The sequence below is a fragment of the Opisthocomus hoazin genome, chromosome 19 (assembly GCF_030867145.1).
Source record: "Opisthocomus hoazin isolate bOpiHoa1 chromosome 19, bOpiHoa1.hap1, whole genome shotgun sequence".
Lineage (NCBI taxonomy): Eukaryota > Metazoa > Chordata > Aves > Opisthocomiformes > Opisthocomidae > Opisthocomus > Opisthocomus hoazin.
Window position 1 is genome coordinate 14,079,824 of NC_134432.1, and position 19,959 is coordinate 14,099,782.

At 47.5% G+C, this 19,959-nt stretch overlaps 2 protein-coding genes across 2 annotated transcripts in view; one reads left to right on the forward strand and one right to left on the reverse strand.

The window, feature by feature from the left end:
* Positions 1-220: 220 nt before the first annotated feature.
* Positions 221-3,876, forward strand: BRD3OS (BRD3 opposite strand). Its single transcript, XM_075439725.1, has 2 exons — positions 221-294; positions 509-3,876. The coding sequence occupies exon 2, from the start codon at positions 1,133-1,135 to the stop codon at positions 1,400-1,402; it is 270 nt and encodes an 89-aa protein (XP_075295840.1). The 5' UTR covers positions 221-294; positions 509-1,132; the 3' UTR covers positions 1,403-3,876.
* Positions 3,877-5,300: 1,424 nt separating this feature from the next.
* Positions 5,301-19,959, reverse strand: part of BRD3 (bromodomain containing 3) — a 50,220-nt gene continuing 35,561 nt past the window's right edge. Inside the window, exons 8-13 of the mRNA XM_075439076.1 lie at positions 15,976-16,104; positions 15,361-15,552; positions 14,278-14,513; positions 13,454-13,746; positions 11,427-11,555; positions 5,301-10,694 (exon numbers count right to left, since the gene is read on the reverse strand). Of these exons, the coding sequence (XP_075295191.1) occupies positions 10,579-10,694; positions 11,427-11,555; positions 13,454-13,746; positions 14,278-14,513; positions 15,361-15,552; positions 15,976-16,104 (1,095 nt within the window). The 3' untranslated portion in view covers positions 5,301-10,578. The remainder of the gene's footprint in view (positions 10,695-11,426; positions 11,556-13,453; positions 13,747-14,277; positions 14,514-15,360; positions 15,553-15,975; positions 16,105-19,959) is intronic.

Genomic DNA, 19,959 nt, shown 5'->3' on the forward strand with positions numbered 1-19,959 from the left:
CACGGCCGTGCCCCGGACCCACACACCCCACTTGGGGTGCTCCACTGCTGTGCCCCAGACCTCGCACCCCGCCCGGGGACCCCCAGTGCCGTGCCCCGGACCCCGCACCCCGCCCGGGGACCCCCAGTTCCGTGCTCCCCCCCCCCGTGATCTCCGCCGCCGCGTCCCCGCCCCGCGCCCCCCCCCCCCCCCACGCGCTGGCTCCTCCCGCCGTGACGCGTGCGGGGGCGGCTCCGCGGCTGCTGGGCCGAGCGGGGCCGGGCCGGGCCGGGCCGGGGCAGCAGCGCGGGCACGGTGGGGCCGGAGGGCGCGGGCGGGGGGCACGGAGGGGTGGGGGTGCCCCGCGGGGGGGGGGGGGGGGGGGGCGGGAAACGGGCGGGGGGGCCGCGGGCGGGTGTGCGGTGCCGGTGGAGGGGGTCGGGCGGGAGGTGGGGGGGCTCGGTGGTGCCGGGGAGGTGGGGGGACCCCCGCTGGCAGCCCTTGGGGTGACTCTGGCTGTGCCCCCCAGGTTCGAAGCCGTCGGGAGGCGATGGGCGCCCTGGCTCGGGTACCATAACCGGGGCTGGAGGCAGCATCTTCTCCTGCATCCCTGCGCCGGGGGCTGGCCGAGCTCCTCCATCAGCCTGGCCTCAGCGCGGAGCCCGGGCGGGGAGCTCACGCGTGGGCCCGGGCGCTGGTGACCCCTTAGGTCGCACCTCCTACGTCTGCCCTGCGGCTTCGGGATCCGTTCTTCAGGGAAGCAAAACTCATCCAGAGCTGCTTGGCCCAGCTGGGCCCAGCTGCATCTCGGGATACTTCGTGGAGTCTCAACAACAAGCAGCCGGTGTGCGCGTGGTCCCTTCGCACGATGGAACACGCCACGGCGTCACCACTGGAGAAGCTTTCGGAAGTCCTGGCTTGTTATTTAAGCAAGGCCAGGCTGCCCGTTGTGATTTTTGGGCGCGCGTATCCCCGCTCCCTCTCCTGAGCGGTGCTTGCATCCACCAACGGCTCCTGGATCCCGAGAGATTTATCCCCCGGGGATGTTCTCCCGTGAGTCTGGAGCAGCAGCCGTCGGCCTGGACCCACTCAGCACGGCGTATTTCGGAGCCGCCGGGAAGGAGCTCTCGTCCTTGGAGCCATCCTTGAGCAGATGACTGACAAAGTAATGAACGGGAGGGTGCCCCTGCCCGAAAAAGCCTTGTCCGAGGGCTACGCCCGGCTGCGGTACAGGGACACCTCTCTGCTCATCTGGCAGCAGCAGCAGCAGAAGCTGGAGTCGGCCCCCCCCAACACCTACCTGAGCCGGAGTCGGAGCATGTGGTACTCACAGTACGGCAACGAAGCCATCCTGGTGCGGGACAAAAACAAGCTGGATGCCCCCAGGGACACGGGGCAGTCGAAGTTTTGCGCTATTATGTAATTTGGGTGGTTTTGCATGAGAAATCCACACGTGGAGACAAACCAGACTTGCGTCAAGGTGGGGGAGATGGGTTTGCAGCACGCTCCCAACAGACCTGCGGCTCCCGCCGTGTCTGCGGGCAGGCCAGAAAGGCTGTCGGAAGTTTACGTTTGTTTTCGCTGTTGGTAGCGTTGGATTTTGCATGTTATCGAGTGCGTGTAACAAAACCAGCCTCTCTGGAGCTCAGGAGCCCGTGCGTGCTGCCTCGCGTCTTGCCAGGGTCGGTGCTGGGCCGTGTGCGCGGTGGGAGACGCGCTGCCGTGCGGGAGCCGGCCCCAGCAGGCACCGGTACCGGCACATCCTCACACGTTGCCAGAGCTCCGCGGACGCCGGTGGGGGAGAGGCAGGCGCAGGTCCATTTCCATCACGGCTGAGGTTTTAGAAGGTGATCTGCAAAACCACCCGGCTGTTAACTCGTTCTGCTTGCCCTGTCTCCCTTTAATTACTGCCCTGGAAGTGGTCTCGTACAACCAGGTAACGGAGTGATGTAGTGGGGGGGAGAAGAGGGGAAGAACATATGGAGGATTTCACCTCAGCCTTCCAGACACCTGGCAGGAGAGGCGTGCGGTGGGCCCGTCCTGCGCAAAGCAGAGGGTCCTCGCCGATGCCACGGTCTGGGGTGGTGGAAGCAGCAGACAGGACTTGGGGCGGCGGTGGAGCTGAGTCCCTGCGCGCAGCCAGATACCCAGGGACGGGCCCAGGAGAGCAGCAGGAAGAAAGCTCCTGTAAATACAGAAAGCTCCTGTAAATACACACATCTCCTGCTAAGGGACCTGCAGGAACTCCTACACCGCACGGACCTGCCCCTGGGGATCGGTTACGGAAGCAAACAGCAAACCCAAGTCTGCTTTGCATTGAGGTGTTAATGCATGCGGTAGCTTGGAAGGGTTTACCTTCTGACACGGGTCAGGCAGTAGATATGGTGCATGTACTGTAGAAGTTGTGTCTGGGAGTGTTTGTTTCAGCTAATTGAAGGATTTTAGGAGGGAAAAATACTACAATGGCACTTCTTGGGAACAGAGACTGCTTTCAGGTTGTTTCCATCAGAGCCAAGTCCCTAACTTGCTCAAGGCAAGACCAAGCTGAGGAACTCAACCCAGCAAGCACCTCAGTCTTTCTTGAAAACAAAGCAGTACCGCTTCCAGGGGTGCTGACTGTGTGCCCAGGGTTCAGGATTAAAGCGTAACATCGGGCTGAGGTCACAGGCTGCCCTTGCATCCTACCTAGGATGTCCTCCTGCAGCCCTGCACGCCTAATCCAGCAGCGTTTAGGGGTGGGCTTAGCTTCAAGCAAATCAGTATTTGATGTTGACTTCAGCATGGATTATTTACCTGCCTAAAATTAGGCACAGTCGTTACTTCTTATTATATTTATCTAAAACCTCTCTCGCGTTTTTCAAGCACTTTATTGTTTTTTTTAATAACAGTGAAGAAGAATCTCTTCCACCTCTCCCGTGTGTGTTACACGCTACCACACACCCTCAAGCTTGCTGCACTCCATGCGCTGAGCAGAACGTACCTATTTTAACGTGAGATGGTTGAGGTTTGGTGTACTCAGCCCCGATCCATAGCACGTGTACGCACTGCAAACCAGAGGCAGCTCATTTTTTTCCAAGTACTATTTATGCATGTGTTGGTGTTTGGTAACTCACGTGTGTGCTCATAAAACTAAACCCGCTGACGGACCTCAGTGCTTCGCAGACCTGTGCATTGCTCCGTGCGCTCAAACAGCCCTCTTGATCTTGCCAGGGGTAGCTCTGGACGAGAAGTATTGTGGTGAAGAGATGTTTTTCAGCTGGGGAAAAAGCACTCCATGAGCCTGACCAAGGCAGCACCCTGGCCCAGAGCACGGGCAGTTACGTACAGAAACGGGCAGGAGGCTGCTCCGCGAGCTCCCCTGGACACTGCACGTGGACAGGACCTGGTGAGGCAGGAGAGGGGGGTTCAGGGCCTTTCCAGCAGCCCAGGGGAGCACGCGAACTCTGGGAGTTTAAGGAACAGCACATCCTCAAAACCAGCTGTTCATTTTCTTTACTTTTCTTATAGAAAAAGTTTGTGTTGTTTTTTTAATTTCAGTAAGAAAGTTGATTATTTTGGGTATAATCAGTCTCTTTTTGTTTATGTGGCTGGTAAACCAAAATTCAGTTATTTGACGAGCATTAATTGAACTATACAAGAATAAAAACTTAAGTATGTGCATAAATTCTTCCAGGATTGAGGCTGGACATGACAGCAGAGGAAGAGCGTGACTTGTTCTTCCATCTCTCTGTGAATGTGACTGTATTAATACTTTCCATATCTGTGTGTCCTTCTTAGTCACAGCAGGTTCGTGGAGTGGCTGCTACGGGCGAGCATTTCTGTAAGCCAGTCATGTAGTGTCGATGCACTCGTTTAAAATGCTGTCGTAGCCTCTTTGATAAAGTGCATTAAAATGATTTGAATGCATCATCACGAGCAGCTGTTTTTTCTTCTGTGTGTTAATCTCTGGCACGTTGGAGGATTACAGCCATTATCACTCCCAATCCCCACCCAGGCAGAAGAGGAAAAGCTCAGCAGAGAGGCAGTTTCTCCCAGTTGGGAACTGCCTTGGTTACTGGTGGGGCTGTGGGTAAGCTCCCTCTCCAAAGTCACACCACTCCACCTGTGAAGACCGGCCGTGTCTGCAGGAGGCTCCTCCAGGTTCCCAAGCCTTGGTGGTGCCTTCAGGGACGAGGAGAACCTCTGGATGTCACACATGCAACAACCTCTGTCGACACAGATACTGGCGCGAGCCGAACCTCAGCCGTGCTCTGCCCGTCCTCAGCCTCCTCCGAGGCTGTAAGAAGCAGCACCGCTTGATGCCCCTAGAGATCTCACGAGTACATGCCGAAGAAAACATCCTCCTCTGGGGCACCTGCCTCACAGGAGATTTTTAGAGGACGGGTTGAACAAGCATTTCCTTTGGGGTATCACTGATCCAACACACAGCTACACTGACACAACAGCCGAGCAAAACACGTTTGCCAAAGCCTTAGAGAGATGATGTCTTTTAAACCCGGTGAGCAGGAACAGGGTTAGAGAAAGATTAACCCTGGGGAAACCTGGCTGTTGTAACACTTACCTTATAAATAAACCACCAGGCACGCATGTGCGAAAGCCAAACAGCCAAACCAACCTGAACCCTCTCCAGTGACCAAAATAGATTTTGGCCACCACACAGTAATGTCAAGACTGCTGCGAATGTGAGCAGCCCCTCTGGGCCCCCCCTTTCCCAGCTGCGCCTGCCACGTCCCGGTCACCCTGGGCTCGCCGACCAGCACCAGTGAGAAAGTCCCTCTGGTTCCTTCAGGTCCTACTGGCCTGAGAGTAGTCAGCATTACATCTAGATGAAATTTTATCTCCTCTTTTTCAGCTGAACTTACCTCAATCAAACGCAATCCTCACATAATCTAAGACCCCTCCAGATTGTGGGCTTCTAGGAAAAGTCCTTCCTTGGCTGCCCGGGTGCACTGAAGCAGCCCGAGCGCTTCCCTTGCACACAGAAAGGTGTATTCTGAGCATGCCTACACCAGGGACCGAGCTGTGATCCAGAGACCCAGGCCAGACTGGCCCCTGCTCCGAAGGCAGCTCGCCCCGTTCACGTGGCACTCCATCAGCGCCAACGGCTGGACTTGCAAAATTACTTCCAAATCATTTCAGTACTCGTGGCACTAGGACGCTTGGTATATTTATGTCTCTTAGCAATGCTACTCAACTGACTGCTCGATCAAAGCCCTACAGGTTTTCAACTGGAGCAAGCGCAACACCTGAAAAAGGAGATGAGGAAAGGGAAAGGGAGAGAAGAGGGGAAAACATGGGATCAAACTGCACACACAAAACAATTTTTCTTTTTATTATGAAAACAAAACAAATGCCCCAGGACCAGGGTCCATGATTACCAGTAACATCAAAGATTACTTTCTAACTCTTTTTTTCAATTCTGTTGTGTTTGAGGCCAGCAATTTGCAATAAACAAGCTAAACTACTTACATTGACTCATTTCTTTTCGGTAACTGACATTTACAGGAATATACTAGAAATGGCACTAAAAAGTTTTAAGAAAAAGAGTTACGGTAAATTTGCATGCACATCATACAGAAAAGTAACATTTTTTTTTAAATATTAAAAAAAACACAAAAAAACCAAACCAAAAATACAACAACAAATCTTTCTGGATTGGTTATGCCAGAATCAGGGGTAAGTTTTAAGTGGCCTGTGTCAAATCCTAGCTGGTGGTTTATTTGTTTTTAAAAATGACATTTAAAAAGATATGCAAATACCATTTCTTTAAAAAAATGCATCTCATTGTTTTACAAGCAAGATAATGCTGCTAGTGTAACGAATTCTCAACCCTAAATTTATCTTCAACAATGCAGAGCCTGCCCACAGTTAGCCCTAGTGACAACTGCTCACATTTGAGAATGTGTCTTTTTAAAACCCGGTACTAAAAAGGTTGTGGTTTTTCTTCATCATGCCCCGATCCCTTCCCCCTAGCTCCAACCCCAACTTTAGAAAACATCATTCCTTTCAAAACAAGGAAAAAACTAAAAACTGGTCTAAGAGTCCCCAAAACAGAGAAAGAACTAGATCAGGTAACTGCAGTCTGCTTCTACCACATAGAGAACATGGAAAGAGACCTCACTGGGTAACTAATTTGTATATATACACGCACACACGTGCTTGTGTATGTGTGTGGGTGGGTGCGTGCATCTATTATACGCACACTCACCAACAACGGTTACATAGTCCCGAAATCTCAGTTCTACAGTTACAAACCCTGTCGGTAGGAAAGGTTAAAATCACATCGATACAAAACTGAAATCATTTTGTACAGACAACATTTGGTTAGCAGAAAACTGTTGCATGCAACAGGTTCCCTTAGTAGATGGATCAGGGCCGGAGCCCACGGGATGCGGATCTCCCTCTGGTCCCACTGAGCCTACGCCCGATGGCATGCCAAGGAACAGGCTGACCTTACAATCAGATAGAGTCGAACAAAGTTTTTAAAGGTGCAGTAATGCTGGTTGATTGACAGTAGGTCTGGTCAGATACTGTTTTGTCAAAACAGGAACTTGTCAGAAAACACAGTTTCAATAAAACTATTTGCGTGTAAGTATACATATGAAATCATACTGATTTCAGTGAAGCTTCCCCTGGAAAACAAAGTTAAACTTTGTTCGTTCAAGAAAAATTCTACCATAAAAATTTCAATCTTTTTTTACTCGTAAGTTTAAAAATGTTATTTCAAATGCTGTATGTTTGATCATTTCAAAGTTATTTCATGACATCCATACTGACATGTCATGCAATACAAACTCAGTTAAAGAAATGCTCTGTTGTTTCAGTTTCCAACTCATTAAGGGCTGCTGCTACTTACTATGGACTGAAAACATCTCTTCTTTCCTGGAGACACTCTGATCTGGAGATACAAGAGGCACCACTACTGACATGCCGGGAGATAGTGAGCACTACAAACAACATGAAAATGAGAGAGTGTAAGAACAACATTGTGAAATGAAGAATCACCAATTTCTTTCCTGAAATGAGGGTCACGCCCCAATGGATTTCTCCTGGGAACTGCCAGTTCATAGGGAACACCTTACTTTCCATGAAAACAAAGCTTCCCAGTAAATGGCAGCCCAAGTCGCAGCTGGGTATATCAAAGATAGGCAGGTGGTTCTTCATATTCCTCGGTGGTTTTGGTTCCTTGTTTTCCTTGCAAATCCCCAAGCTAGGACAGGTTTGCCAACCAAAATAGGGGTCCTCCTCCAGCGCTTCAAGCAGTCTCAGACCAGGCGCCTTTCCATCGCTTCATGCTTGCTCCCAGACCCTTTGGCTCTAACCTTCCCACTGATTTTGGTGGGACAGACCTGTGCATCCTGGAGGAACATCCATACCCGGGCTGTGGTCAGCGGGGCTGTCCCTGATGTCGGAGGATGGTGGCATGCTCACGCTGCAGAGCCAGGTCCATGGGCTCTGTGTTGCAGTGATGCTGGCGAGAGCAGCTGCCGGGCAGGCTGCTGTTGCCTCCAACACCAGCTGTGGTTTGCTCTCCACAGGAGCAAACACCACGTCACGTCAATGGCACAGCTCCGGTTAGTGCGCACGGGAAAAGGTTTCAGGCAGGGAAAACAGGGAGGTTGTTCGTCCAAGCTGTCACAGTATTGAATTGACTGCAATTATTTTAACTGAAATTCTAGTTGATTTTGATAACACAAGTCTCAGACAATAGGAGAAACACAGATGAAACCCAACCCCATTAAAAAAAACTAAGCTCTCAGTTAGGTGTTTATTATATTTCCTCATAGTAAATTCTGAAAATACATTACCAAGGATCTGTCTAGGTGAAGATTTTTTTTAAGGGCAGAATTAAAAAAAATATAGGAACTAAAAATAACTCCACGGTTAATGGAAAAGAAAAATCCTTAATTTCAGTAAGAACCACCCTAATTCATCCACTTTCAAATACTATGGGAAACAATCTGCAAAGACCCGAGAGCCTCCTGCCAATGGGCCAAGCACCTTAGTGACTGCAAAATGAGCCAAGGAGGCCCAGCAACTTCAGGAGGAACTCAGTGCCTCACGGAACACAGCATCGCAGTCTCAGCCCTTCAGCAAAAAAAAAATGGAATTCTTTTCTGCAGCAAACTGTGGAGAGTGTGTTACTGTCACTAGACAGGTAAGACATGGACAGAGGCACGTCAGCTGTATGAGACGCACATCCTAACACTCTGAAATGCTGATCTCTGAAAGACAGACTTTTAAAGACAGACACACGAGTAAAATTCTTGATAATTCCATCACCTAAGTGTCTAAGTGTTTTAGTACCCAACACCTCAGTTGATGGGCAGTAAGTGACTGGCAGCTGAGTGCGGATGCAGTCAGAAGTGCAAGCCATGGAGTGCTAACAACAGGCTGGCCTTGTGCTCAGCCAGCTTTCCAGCAAAGGGACAGCCCCGGACACCGCACATCCCAGCACGCCATCCCCTGTCCCAGCTCCTGGGAGGCTGAGCGTGCAGTGGCAATCGTGTGCTGGGGCTGAGGAGTCCTCCAGGGCCACTCGCCTACATGAAAAATAAAAGCTGGTGCAATCTGCACCACAGGGCCTCTGCCAAACCATTATTAGAGACCGCAGCAGGGTGAATTTTAGGGCTACCCCAACAGTAGAGAGGCAGCCTTAGAAGCTGGTGCTGGGAGAGGGAAAGGCATAACTTTCTGTTAAACTCTGTAGATTTTTTCTTTACAATAAAAAGTTAAGAATTTACAGTAAATTTCTGCCCCTTAGATTACAAATTTTATATAGTTATAGAACTGGTGTTTTCCTAAAATTAGATTATAAAAGAAAGAAACCACTGTTCTACACAAAAAAACAAAAAAGACAAGGGGAGAAGGACCTCTGGAAATATTACCGAGAAAATAATTATGTGTTGCATCGAGAAATTGTATCTACCTTACGTCTCCAAAATCTGTACAAAACAGGAAAAAAGGGGGCTGGGGTAAAAACACAAAGAGAGAAAACAAAACCAAAAAAGAACACACCAAGAATGACAGAGCACCAGACACACGATAGACTGGACTGTAGCACCTGTAGGTATAAAGTCCATCGGATTTAAATAAAGTCGCAGATTTTTAATTGCTTTTTTTGTTTTAAATCTGGTTCAAACCACATTTAAAGTCTGCCCTTCTGCTGGTCTGCATAATGCAGCTTTGCTTTTGTTATTTTTTTAGCACGTTTTAAATGACCAATGGTGTTTAATAAATAAAGTACTTGTATATACACGAAATCAGGGACAGTTAAAACAGAGTGTATTGCAGCAATGCAGGTCAAAACATTAGGCTGGACTAAAAAAATTGCAAGCCTTAAAAAACTGTCTCTTTTCTTTTTTTCTCCCTCCCCTCTTTTTTATTTTTATTGAGGTAAGCACTTCAGTGTCTGGAAACCTGCACCCTGCATGACACAGAAGTAGCATTCCCTTTCTAGGAGCTCACTACTGAAACGCTAAGGAGGGAAAAAAACCCAACCCAAACACACACAACGTCCCTCTCCAAGTCCTCTGCCAGCTCAGCCTCAGCCGGAGCTCAAGTGCTCCTTTATTTTAAGCCCAGACTGAGGTGCCTGTCATGGAGAAAGTACTTAAGCATGCATCTAATAATGGGCACATGACTTGCCTTGGTCACTCTGCAGGGATCACTCTGAGGTCAGGCTGAGAACTTTCAGCCAAAGGCTGTTTTTAATTAAATGAAAACTTTCATAGAGTGTCCATTTCCTGGAAATTATCTATTCGATGTCAAAAATAACATTCCCAAGAAACATGAGTGTCCCTTGCCTTCCTTCTTCCCAACATATCCCCAAGAAAAATTAAAATTTTCAATGGAAAAAACAAGAAATGCAACCACGTATACTGCTCATGTGCTTAAATTCATGCTTAAATACCTTCCTGAACAGGTGCCTATGCCTCTACCAAGATTAAAAAAAAAAGCATGTTAGCAATCCACAGTACATGAGAACTTTTTTGTTTTTGTTGTTTTTTTATGTAAAAAGATGATAGCATCTGACATTTTCATCACACTGTAGACTTCGAGATTAAGAATACTAGTGCTAATAACAAATACACCAACTAGTTCAAAAGCTAACATCTTTCAGATACAGTACCATTTTACAGAGATTTCTTTAAAAAAAGATTTTTTTACCTTGTGTGAGCCAGGCAGGCTTATTAAGAGAGAACATTCTGGAGAGGGAAGGGGCGGGAGGAAAATGTACTACAAACCTTGCAGAATTTTCTATTTATCTCCTGCTAAGAGTTCAAAGTTCTTCCAACGAATCTTCTTCAGATAAAATGTATTTTAGAGACTTTATGCAAAGGGAACTATTTGTCATAAAGTCTAGTCACACACGCACGCACACGCAAAGATCTTTGACCTATGAAAGAGTGACCCCCAAAAAAATGGAAGATACCTTTTATAACACTGAATTAAAAAACAAAATAAAAAAGTCAAAGAGAGGAAAAAAAAAACTGACCACCGTGGAACAAGAGCAGTATATTAATGAGAGAAAGGAACACTGCAGAGCATCGGTGAGGGTGATGTCCGTTTTGTGTTTTGTGTGTAAGTGTCCGTAACTCATTCCGAGTCGCTGCTGTCCGAGCTGGAGCCGCTGGAGCTGCTGCTCCCGGACTCGGAGGAGCTGCTGCTGCTGAGCCGGGAAGGGCCTCCGGAGGGAGCTGAGCCAGATTTCTCTGCGGGGAAGAAGGCAGCGATGTGGTTACTTGCCAGGAACTGACCTAGAGAAGGCTTGCTACAGCCTTCATCCTCTGTGGCTTCGTTCACAACTTTGTTTTGCCTGGGCAGCGTATCTGCCCACCGCCTTTGCTTGCTGCAGCGAGGCCTGTCCTGTCAGTGGATGTCATGGCTTCTCAGGCTGCAGGTGACCACGGAAGTTTGGGATCCGCACAGGAGAGCAGAGCACCTGCGGAGCTGTGTCCACGGACCTGCATGCTTCAGTGCAACCTCTGAACCCAGGAAAACCCTGACTTGTGTGAGGCTGGAAGCAGCTTAGTTCGCACTGGAGGAACCTTTTGTACCCCATCGGGGACTGGGCTTTTTTAATCCCACAACGGACAAAACTCATCCATTAAATGCTCTGCACTACTGGTCTGCATGCACAGTCCTGCACAGCCTAACACAGAGCAGATGAGCCTCCCCCCTCTGAAGGATGAATTGCCTCCAAGACACTCCACATTCACAACCCAGGAGAGCTTCCACCTGGGCAGGCACCAAAGCAGCCCCCACATGGAAGCTCAGTGCCCAGCAGCAGCTCGCTGTGCCCCTACACTAGTGACCAACTCGGGTAACTACCACAGAGATAAACTGAAGACTACAACAAGGTGGCAGTTTTGCCTCAGTGAGGAAGTCTATCTACATACACAACTTTTTGGACGTTGTTAGCACAGTAAAATCCAAGCCATTACCTTTCTTGGCAGGTTTCTTGTTGTTGTTTAGCTGCCCACTGACATCCTGTAACCGTTTTTCTAGTTCCTTCTTCTTTTCCTGAGCTAACTCTTCTTTTGACTTTGCTGCTTGCTTTTTGCCACCTGCAGCTGTGGAGGAGGAATGCACAATTTCTGAAACTGCATGGTCGCAGGCGACAAAGAGTGGACATCACTATTTTACAGGGCACGTAAATCTGTGCAACCACTCAGCAATGACACTGCTAAGATCAAGTGACCACGCAGCAACTACACATCCCAGATAGAGGACAATGCATGAAGTTGTCTAGATCATCGAATCACCATCATCCTGTAACATGCACTTTTTAAGACAGACCTTCTGGAAAGTATTTTAGAAGATAGAAATATCCATGTAATAACCTTGTAGTTACAGGTTACTTACCAGCCAGTTATATGGTCAATAGTTACACATTTGTAATTACAGAATTGTTACATGGGTTTTCTGCCCTGTAAAATAAAGTGTCCCATTAAAGGTTGTCAGAAGTAAGCATCTGCCATTATAACTAAAGATACCTCATGCAAGAATCTACTGTGGTTTATGTTGCTTTAAATCTAAAACAAAACAAAGAGGACAAATTAAAAACCAACCGAGGCAAAGGCTGGCAGACAACAAGAATGTAGCTGCATCAGTTAGGATGGAAATGGTGAGAAGTACGAGCAGTACTCATGCTTCCGAGCAGAAGCAATATGCCTCCAAAGGAGGGGTAACTGAACACAGGTGTTGGCCAGTATCAGCAGCACAAGACAGGAGCCAGACATTTGGCCTGATCCAGCAAGGAAATACCTACATTTCTGTGCACTGTTCTAAAGCAATGATTTAAAAAAAAAAAATAAAAAAAAAATTGGAAAGCACAGTCCTAAGAGTGTGCGTCCCCGAAAACTGAGCATTGCAATAGAGAGTGGACAGCAGGAGAGTCCAGCTGGGGTCAGGCATGCCAGCCTGCCAGCCCAGGGTGTACCAGTTTCAGAGGAGCAGACAGACAGACATCTGAGATTATTTGCGTTACTCTACACGTTGGTTCCAAAACAAGGGATGCTTCTTGCTCCTGCCCACTCTGAAAATCTTTTCCTGAGCAACAGTGCAGGAATCAGGGGAAAAAAACCCAACAAAACAAAAACAAAAACCAAAGCAGTGTATTAAAAAGCAAAAAGAATAGTCAAAGTCTGAGCTTTCCTTAGGCCTACCTGCAAGGCCTGTGGTGCGGAAATGGAGGTGCTCTGCAAGAGCTGTGAGCAGCTACTGTGTTACACTCTTAACAGGACAACTCCCTCTTAACGGCCAAGCAGATGGACAGAGCCAGGACCACTTCAGGTAAGTGATCCTATTGCTATTCAGCTGGAGCTAAACTCTGAAAGGGCCGCACCAATTCCCCCTCTGTCGACGAGGCACAGAGAAGAGTCTGTCCCATACTGTACCGTACACTCAGCAGCGCATCAACATTAATCCTCTGCTCTGACAGAGACTGAGGGTAATATGGTGATCACGCCATCAAAGAGCAGCAGTTTGGGGGTGAATGTACAACTCAGACACACTCGGAATCCACAGGTTGCCCAGGTGACTTTGTGCGAGTTATGTAGTGCCTCGGTGTTTTGGATCCCAATCATGCTTTTTGTTTCCTTCCTAATTAGATGCTAAACCATTCAGGACAAGAAACTGATCCTTCCAAATACACGCAACATAGCACCTAACAAAATGAAACTGAAACCTTTATAGTGCCTTCTAGATTCTAGACAAGTAATAAAAGGTATCACACCAGTCTTGCAGAGGAACACAGTAGTCCTCCAGGTCTCCATGGCATGACATCACGGGAAGAAAGAACAAGAAAAATAGAAAGGTTCTGTACATTTTCTTGGGAGAAAAGAATCTATAAAAATCCCTGTCATCACATACCCAACAGCCGGGTAAGACAATCCCAACACACATGCCCTGACTCCAAAGCTGAGCCCAAGAGATGGTGGGGGAATGTGTGCCCCAGAAGGTAACTTACAAAATGGTTTTCTTTGTTTTTTCTGTAAACAAGATTTCACGTATCTCTCCAGTTCTCGTAAAGTTGTGGGCTTCAATGTTTCAAAATCTATTTCTATCTCGTCGGGATTGGAGTCTCTGAGGGAAGGTTCCCGTGACTGGATGATGTGCACCACCCTGCCTAGCTTCTCCCCGGGCAGGCGGTTGATGTCCAAGCTGAGCTGTCGTTTCTCATCGTAGGTCATGGGTAGACCTTCCTCCTCCTCGTCTGAATCGTAGGTTGCAGATGCCTGTTTGCCTCCTTTCTTGGGCTGCCTGGGGGGTTGGCAAACATGGAAACATTCATGGGTATATACAAGCAATGAACTCTCGGGTTTTTTTCTGCCTGCCTTGTAACAAACATCCCAATGCTCTTGGCTTTGAACCGCTAGCCAGATGGCTTGAACAGCACCACAACTTCGGAAAAAGTTCAGAAATCTGAGATCAGTTGTTCTACTCCTATTATACTGTAACCCTGTGAGGCATGACAACAAGCCCATATAGCAGCAGGGGAGCAGCAACAAAATGGCACGTTCTTGCTGGCTGTGCAAAAGGCAAAAAGCAAAACCTTATCTAAGAGTGGGCAGGCAGGGATTCTAAGAGAGTTGCTCAGTGGAAATACGATGGTTTCCCTGCCAGCTCTAACTTAAAGACTCCCTGGCGTTGTCTGGGAATGGGGACGCTATTCAACAGCAAATTAACTGCTCTGACAATTAAGCTTCACCAGCAATTCAACAGGGATGGGAGAACTGGGCGGGAAGCTCTTGACATTCTCCTTAAGGCAACTTGCAGTAGGCAGGCTCTTACCTGTTAGCTGTGGTTGTGCTGTTTGCTTTCTTAGCTGGGGCTTTCTTCTGTTGGGTCTGTTTTGGTGGTTGAGCCACCTTGGGTTTCTTCTCCTCCTCAGCTTTTACTTTGTGCTTCTCTTTTTCCTTCTCTTTATCTTTCTTTTTCTTCTCTTTTTCCTTCTTCTCTTTCTTTTTCTTTGGTTTGTTCACTGGTGCTTGTGACAATGCAGCTAGCTGCTCATGGACAGCCTTTAGCTGGGGGAGAACAGTGAAAAAATCAATCAGACTTCAAGGCAAGATAACGGATGACTCCCACATACCCTTTCTCTACATCCCAACATGTAAGTATATCCCAAAACCAGTGATCAAGCAGTCTAGTGACTGAACTCAGGAGACTTTGATTTGAAATTCTTTAAAAAATGCAGTGCAAGTACACAGAAGCTGACTCAAATGAAAATATCATTCTTGCTTTACAGGGGCAAATAAAAATTAAGCCTAATAGCTCCATCTAGAGTGCTGACAACTTGGCCTCTGGAATCCTGGGGTCACTTCTTGGCTTTCCTACTAGCTTGCTTTGAGACACCAGATAAGGTACTTTACTAATGCTTTGTTGTATTGTGGTAGCACGCGTAAGCAGTGTAACATCTGGCATTGTGTATCCGCAGAGTAAGAAAGGCCTTGGCTTAAATGTTTGCAACCACAACAGTCAAACCAGCTCACTTCTACAGATACGGCACAGGGGGACAATATCCCACAGGAAGCTTGTGACGGATTTCATGATGTCTGAGCCCTCATAACAAAACGGGTCCCTCCGTTCTTCCCAGATCCCTAGTATTGTGCACACTTTCATTCACACTCTGGGCTCCCAGAACGAAGCGCAGAGCATCAGCACTGAGAATGGCCCTCTCGAAGAAAATCGACATTACATCCAACATGTCCTTATTTCACAGCTGAGCGTTTTTCCCCTTTAGCTGGCAGACGGGGAGAGTGCTTTGGTGCATCGCAGCCTAGATGGGATTTTTCAAAACAAAATTAAACCTTTCCACCTGCTATGCCCTTTCTACTGCACAGACACAGACACACAGCTTGGCTGCTGCAATACCTGCTCCTGGAGCTCCGCCAGCCGAGTTGCTCGCTCTTCTTCCGAGTCCGAGCTATCCGAGTCGGAAGAGCTCTCCTCACTGCTGTGACTGCTCTCTGTGCTTTTGCTCACCACTGGTGCTGTTGGTGGAGGCGGAGGTGGGGCCTCTGCAGGCTCATCAGGCATCTTTGCAAACCTCATCTCAAAGACATCCTACAAAAAGGGGGGGGAAAAACTGGTGACAAAAGGAGCCTCAGCCACCAAGACCACATTTTGGCCTTTTACACACACCAGACACCCCACCATGGGTCAGGGTCTAACTGCACTACACAAGGTGCTGTACAAGTAAATAATAATGTATAGATGGGCATACATATTCTGTAAGCCCAAGAAAAGTCTCTGATTACTTTACACAGCAACAATTATAACATTTTAGGGGTGGAACGTGGTGTTGGGCTGTGCCATGTGAAGTGCACCACAGTTCTGCACCAGAGATCATGGCTCTTTCCAAGGGCTGGAGAAATCACCGACTCTCCCCTGCTGGTGCCGAAAGCAGATCCGCATCCAGATCTCTGAATTGACACCTTGTAGCTGAACTAAACGTACTCTGGAAGACGCATTTGCCAACACCTTTACCTGGAGCTTCCTGGCCATCGCTACCACTTCGTGGTCTGGAGGATTGTACTTGTAACAATTAGAGAACATTAACCGAATATCTGCTGCAAAACCTTGTGCATCCTGGTATTCTCGACTGTCCATTTTTTTCTGCAAACAAACAAGCCAAAGGGAAAGGGGAGAAAAAGCCATAAGCAACAGGCATTTGTAGCAACTGCATGGAGGACGTGCATCTTGGAGACACCTCAGAACAGCCTCAAAAATCACATTTGTCTAAGAGAACAGTAGTTAGATCTGGCTTATGGGCTCCTAAATAACATTCAGCTTCTGCTTTTTAAAACAAGCAAGCAAACAAACGCTAGAAAACCAAAGCAGCTCATATTGCTCCGTAACAGTTTAAACATTTTAAGATTTTAAATTCAGGTAGTTTTCTTTTTCTAAGTAGTACTACATAAATCTGTCAGGGTCCACATTTATTAAAAAATAGAGTCATTTAGAAAAAGGGTTTGCTGGATCAGAAACTAATGTAAACAACGATCATGGATGGTAAGGGTGAGAGTCAGCAACCAACCAAGTTACAATTACAGGGGTACCTTAAGCGTGTATTTCTGCATGCTGCTTGGTTATATTTGCCCTATAAATCCGAAAGGGCAGAAAAGATCACGACCATCTAACTCTGACTTCCTGCTAATACAGGGCATGAATTTTGCTTGGCAATTCCTACAGCAAGGTAGTTAAACTACAACACCTGCTCTTGATTTAGAAGTCCAACTGATAGAGAACGGATACAGAATTCACCCTTTATGATCCTATTCATAACATTATTTCCTAGTGTAGTCTTGCTGTTTGGGACTGAATGACGTGGGTTTAAAGAACAGTTTGCAGCATTCCTAGGACTGACTTGATTTTATGCATATATTACTACTATGTATAAAACCTTAGCTCAAATTACTCCTGCTGAAAGGAAAAAGAAGCTAACACTAGATCTAATTTGCATTTAAAAGACCTGGGTTTAAAGAAATTCTCTATCTGCCAAGTGCTTGCAGGCCTCCCTTTTGTGTGTCTTGTGCACCTGTATCCCCCAGTAAAGGGAAAGGGCTGACTGGCAGACAGGCTGCAAACGTGATCGGGGAAGAGACAGCCCCCACCCGAGCAGAAAGCAGAGCTGCTAGGGTCTGTAACCCACGCTACAGGCCTTAACACAAGCAAAATTCCCATTCATTCAGTGGAAGCTACAGGTATTTCACAGCTATGCGGCGGACCTTGGAACTTTCCTGAAACACTGCAATGACTCCTAAAACTGTTTTTGTTCTGAATACGGCAGAATTTCACCTCCAGGGATGCAGCTCTGGAGGGACCTGCACGCAGGGTGGTGACATTCCTGCAGCCTTGCTCCCCGCTGTCCTGCAGCCAGACATCTGTCAAACTTCTGTCACGAAACCTCATTCTCCTGGTGAGTAAATGAGGAGAAAGCCTCTGAGCCACAGCACAAAGATGGAAAGGGAAATAAGTTTGTGCCTCTCTCGTCTGAAGGAGAGCTGGCCTTGTTTGAAAAGCATCTCAGGCCAATTCCAAAGCAAAACGTAAGTTCAAACGAAAGGGCCCATTTATTTCAAAATACGTCTTACTGCATGAAAGACCTTTTTGATGCACTTATATTTGTTTGGCACACTCAGTGGCTGATTACTGCCTATGAAATACATTCCAGTGTCTGAGGCTTCGCTTTTTATCCAAACCCAACAGTCTTCTATAGCCCAGCAGTTTTCATCTGTTGCTTTCTGGTTTATTTTGTTTTCTTGTAAAGAATAATGAACTTAACAAAAGAAAAAAAAAGGACTTTAAATTGGTGGGCTGGAATATCTTCGGTTACAAATTCACTTTGAGATCTCCAGCTGCTTAGAAAAAGGCTATTACTTTGACAATTGTAAATCAGGAGTCATAGAGAAGCAGGACTGGCAGAGGTGCTGGGAGGCCAGCTAGTCCATTCTTTGCCCCACACAATATCTACCACAGCAACCTCATTTTTCCCTCATCAATCAACGCAATTGTTTAATATTCTTTAATATTCAGAAATTTCTTTCCTAATGTCTAATGTGTCTCTTGCTCTAAGCTAAGCCTTGTCCTGCCCACAGAGGATGCAGGGAAAAACATTGTTCCCTCCCTTCTTGCTGCAGTCTTTTCCATGTTTGAAGATCTAGCATGTCCCCTTTTCCATTCTCTCCTCTCCACGACTGAACCAGACATCAACCTGTCCTCCCAGCACATGCCTCCGGCACAGCATCAGGGCAGGTGCCGACGAGGGACAGGGCCACACAAGTCCAGCGACTTTAGCAGAGAAAATGCCATCTCTACCAGCTAAAGAGGACTCAGCCTGATTTCTGGGGGCTTAACTGCACCTTGCAGAAACTGTGTCAACAAGAGCCGCTGCTTTGTGAAGATGCATTTATACTCTAAAACAGGGGCAACTAGAGAAATCTTTAAAAATTCCCCCAAAGAACACCTCCTCACTTTCAAGACCCTGAACTCAGCTGCTCTGAAACCACAGCAATTCACTGCAAGAAAATGAAAAGGTGAGCACAGTTAGATCCCTGGGGGTAGCACTTCATTCCAAATGTAAACACCTTGCATAAATCCTCTTGCACAGCAAGGACTGTGGCTTTCTCGACACTGAGTAAACCAAGGGCAGACACATCCACGTTGCTGCTCCAATGACCTGGCAGCCAGAGGATGGAGCAAGAGAACAGCTGCTCCAGGTTCCCCGCAGCTCCATCACAGGCACAGCACCCTGCCTCCCCATGCCGAAGCTCCCCAGCATCAGAGAGGGGGACACGAACGTACTGCGACTGGGCCCTCGCTGCCTGCGGACAGGGCGGCGAAAGCACAGTGCTACTGCAGCTTCATAGCAAGTGTTTCACCTACTACAATGAATTAGGGCTGCTGACTCTTAGTTTTTAAAGTGTAACCCATGCCTCTGCCTCCCTCGCTCCCCGTGCTTTTATCCTTTCCTCTCCTTACTTCAAGCAGTTCTGCTCTTTCCTCCTCTGTGATGACTATCACAGAATTCAGGTGGAGATGAGCTCACTGTCCCCTTGCCTCTTCCCACTGAGTCCTAGCTCCGGCACAGCACTGCAGCACACCCCATTGCTCCTGGCTGCAACAAGCTCAGAGGCAGCCCTGCCACCCCTCACCGGCACAGTCACGACAGCCAGCCTGCCCATACAGAGAAAACAATCTCCAAATCCTTCTGAAGCACACCTCTGCTGGGTGCACAGACTGAGAGAAAGTGCTCCTGGACATGAAGGATATTCTCTAAAGAAAATCAAACCTCATATAACCAGAGAGCCAAAGTGACAAGCCACCAGGTATTAGGGAATCTATTATAGCTGCAGTAATGATTATGTTTTACTTTCTCACATAATTCCTTCAAGTTTGAAGGCCATTAGTTGTGCTGCTTTACCACAGCCACTGTCACTTGTGCAGAATTAAATCTAAAACCTTTCAGAGTCACAGAGAAAGCCTCTGACACTGGAGAATTATACTGCCTGCAAATGGCAGGTTCTGTTCCATGCAGTTAATGTATTATAGACTGCATCGCAGAGAAGGCACACTATGATCTACAGGCCAAGAGCAATGACACTAAAACACTCCATAAAAAAACAGTACCAGAGAGCACTTCAAGCAAGTTTATTAAGAAAAATACTACCACATGGAAAGACAAACGCAGAGTCTTTACATGCAAAAGACTCCACTGGGTCTCCAGTGGAGACCAGTTTTCTGTCCTACACTCGTCTCCAGTTTTCTGTCCTACACTAGTAAGGTACAGAGGGAGAGTACCACCTGCACTTGCAGAGAAGGTGCAATCAGAGGTGTATGTTTTTTAAAAGAATGAAGTCAGGACTATGAAGAGATTTAAGTGTGAAGAAGTCATCAAGCCCAGAAACCACAGTTTTTCACCTAGATTTTGCAGAATACAGCACAGAATCCCTTACAGCAAGAAGCCACCTA

Bases quoted from the DNA above. Each gene is read 5' to 3' on its own strand.
- BRD3OS (XM_075439725.1), top strand. From the start codon at position 1,133: ATGACTGACAAAGTAATGAACGGGAGGGTGCCCCTGCCCGAAAAAGCC.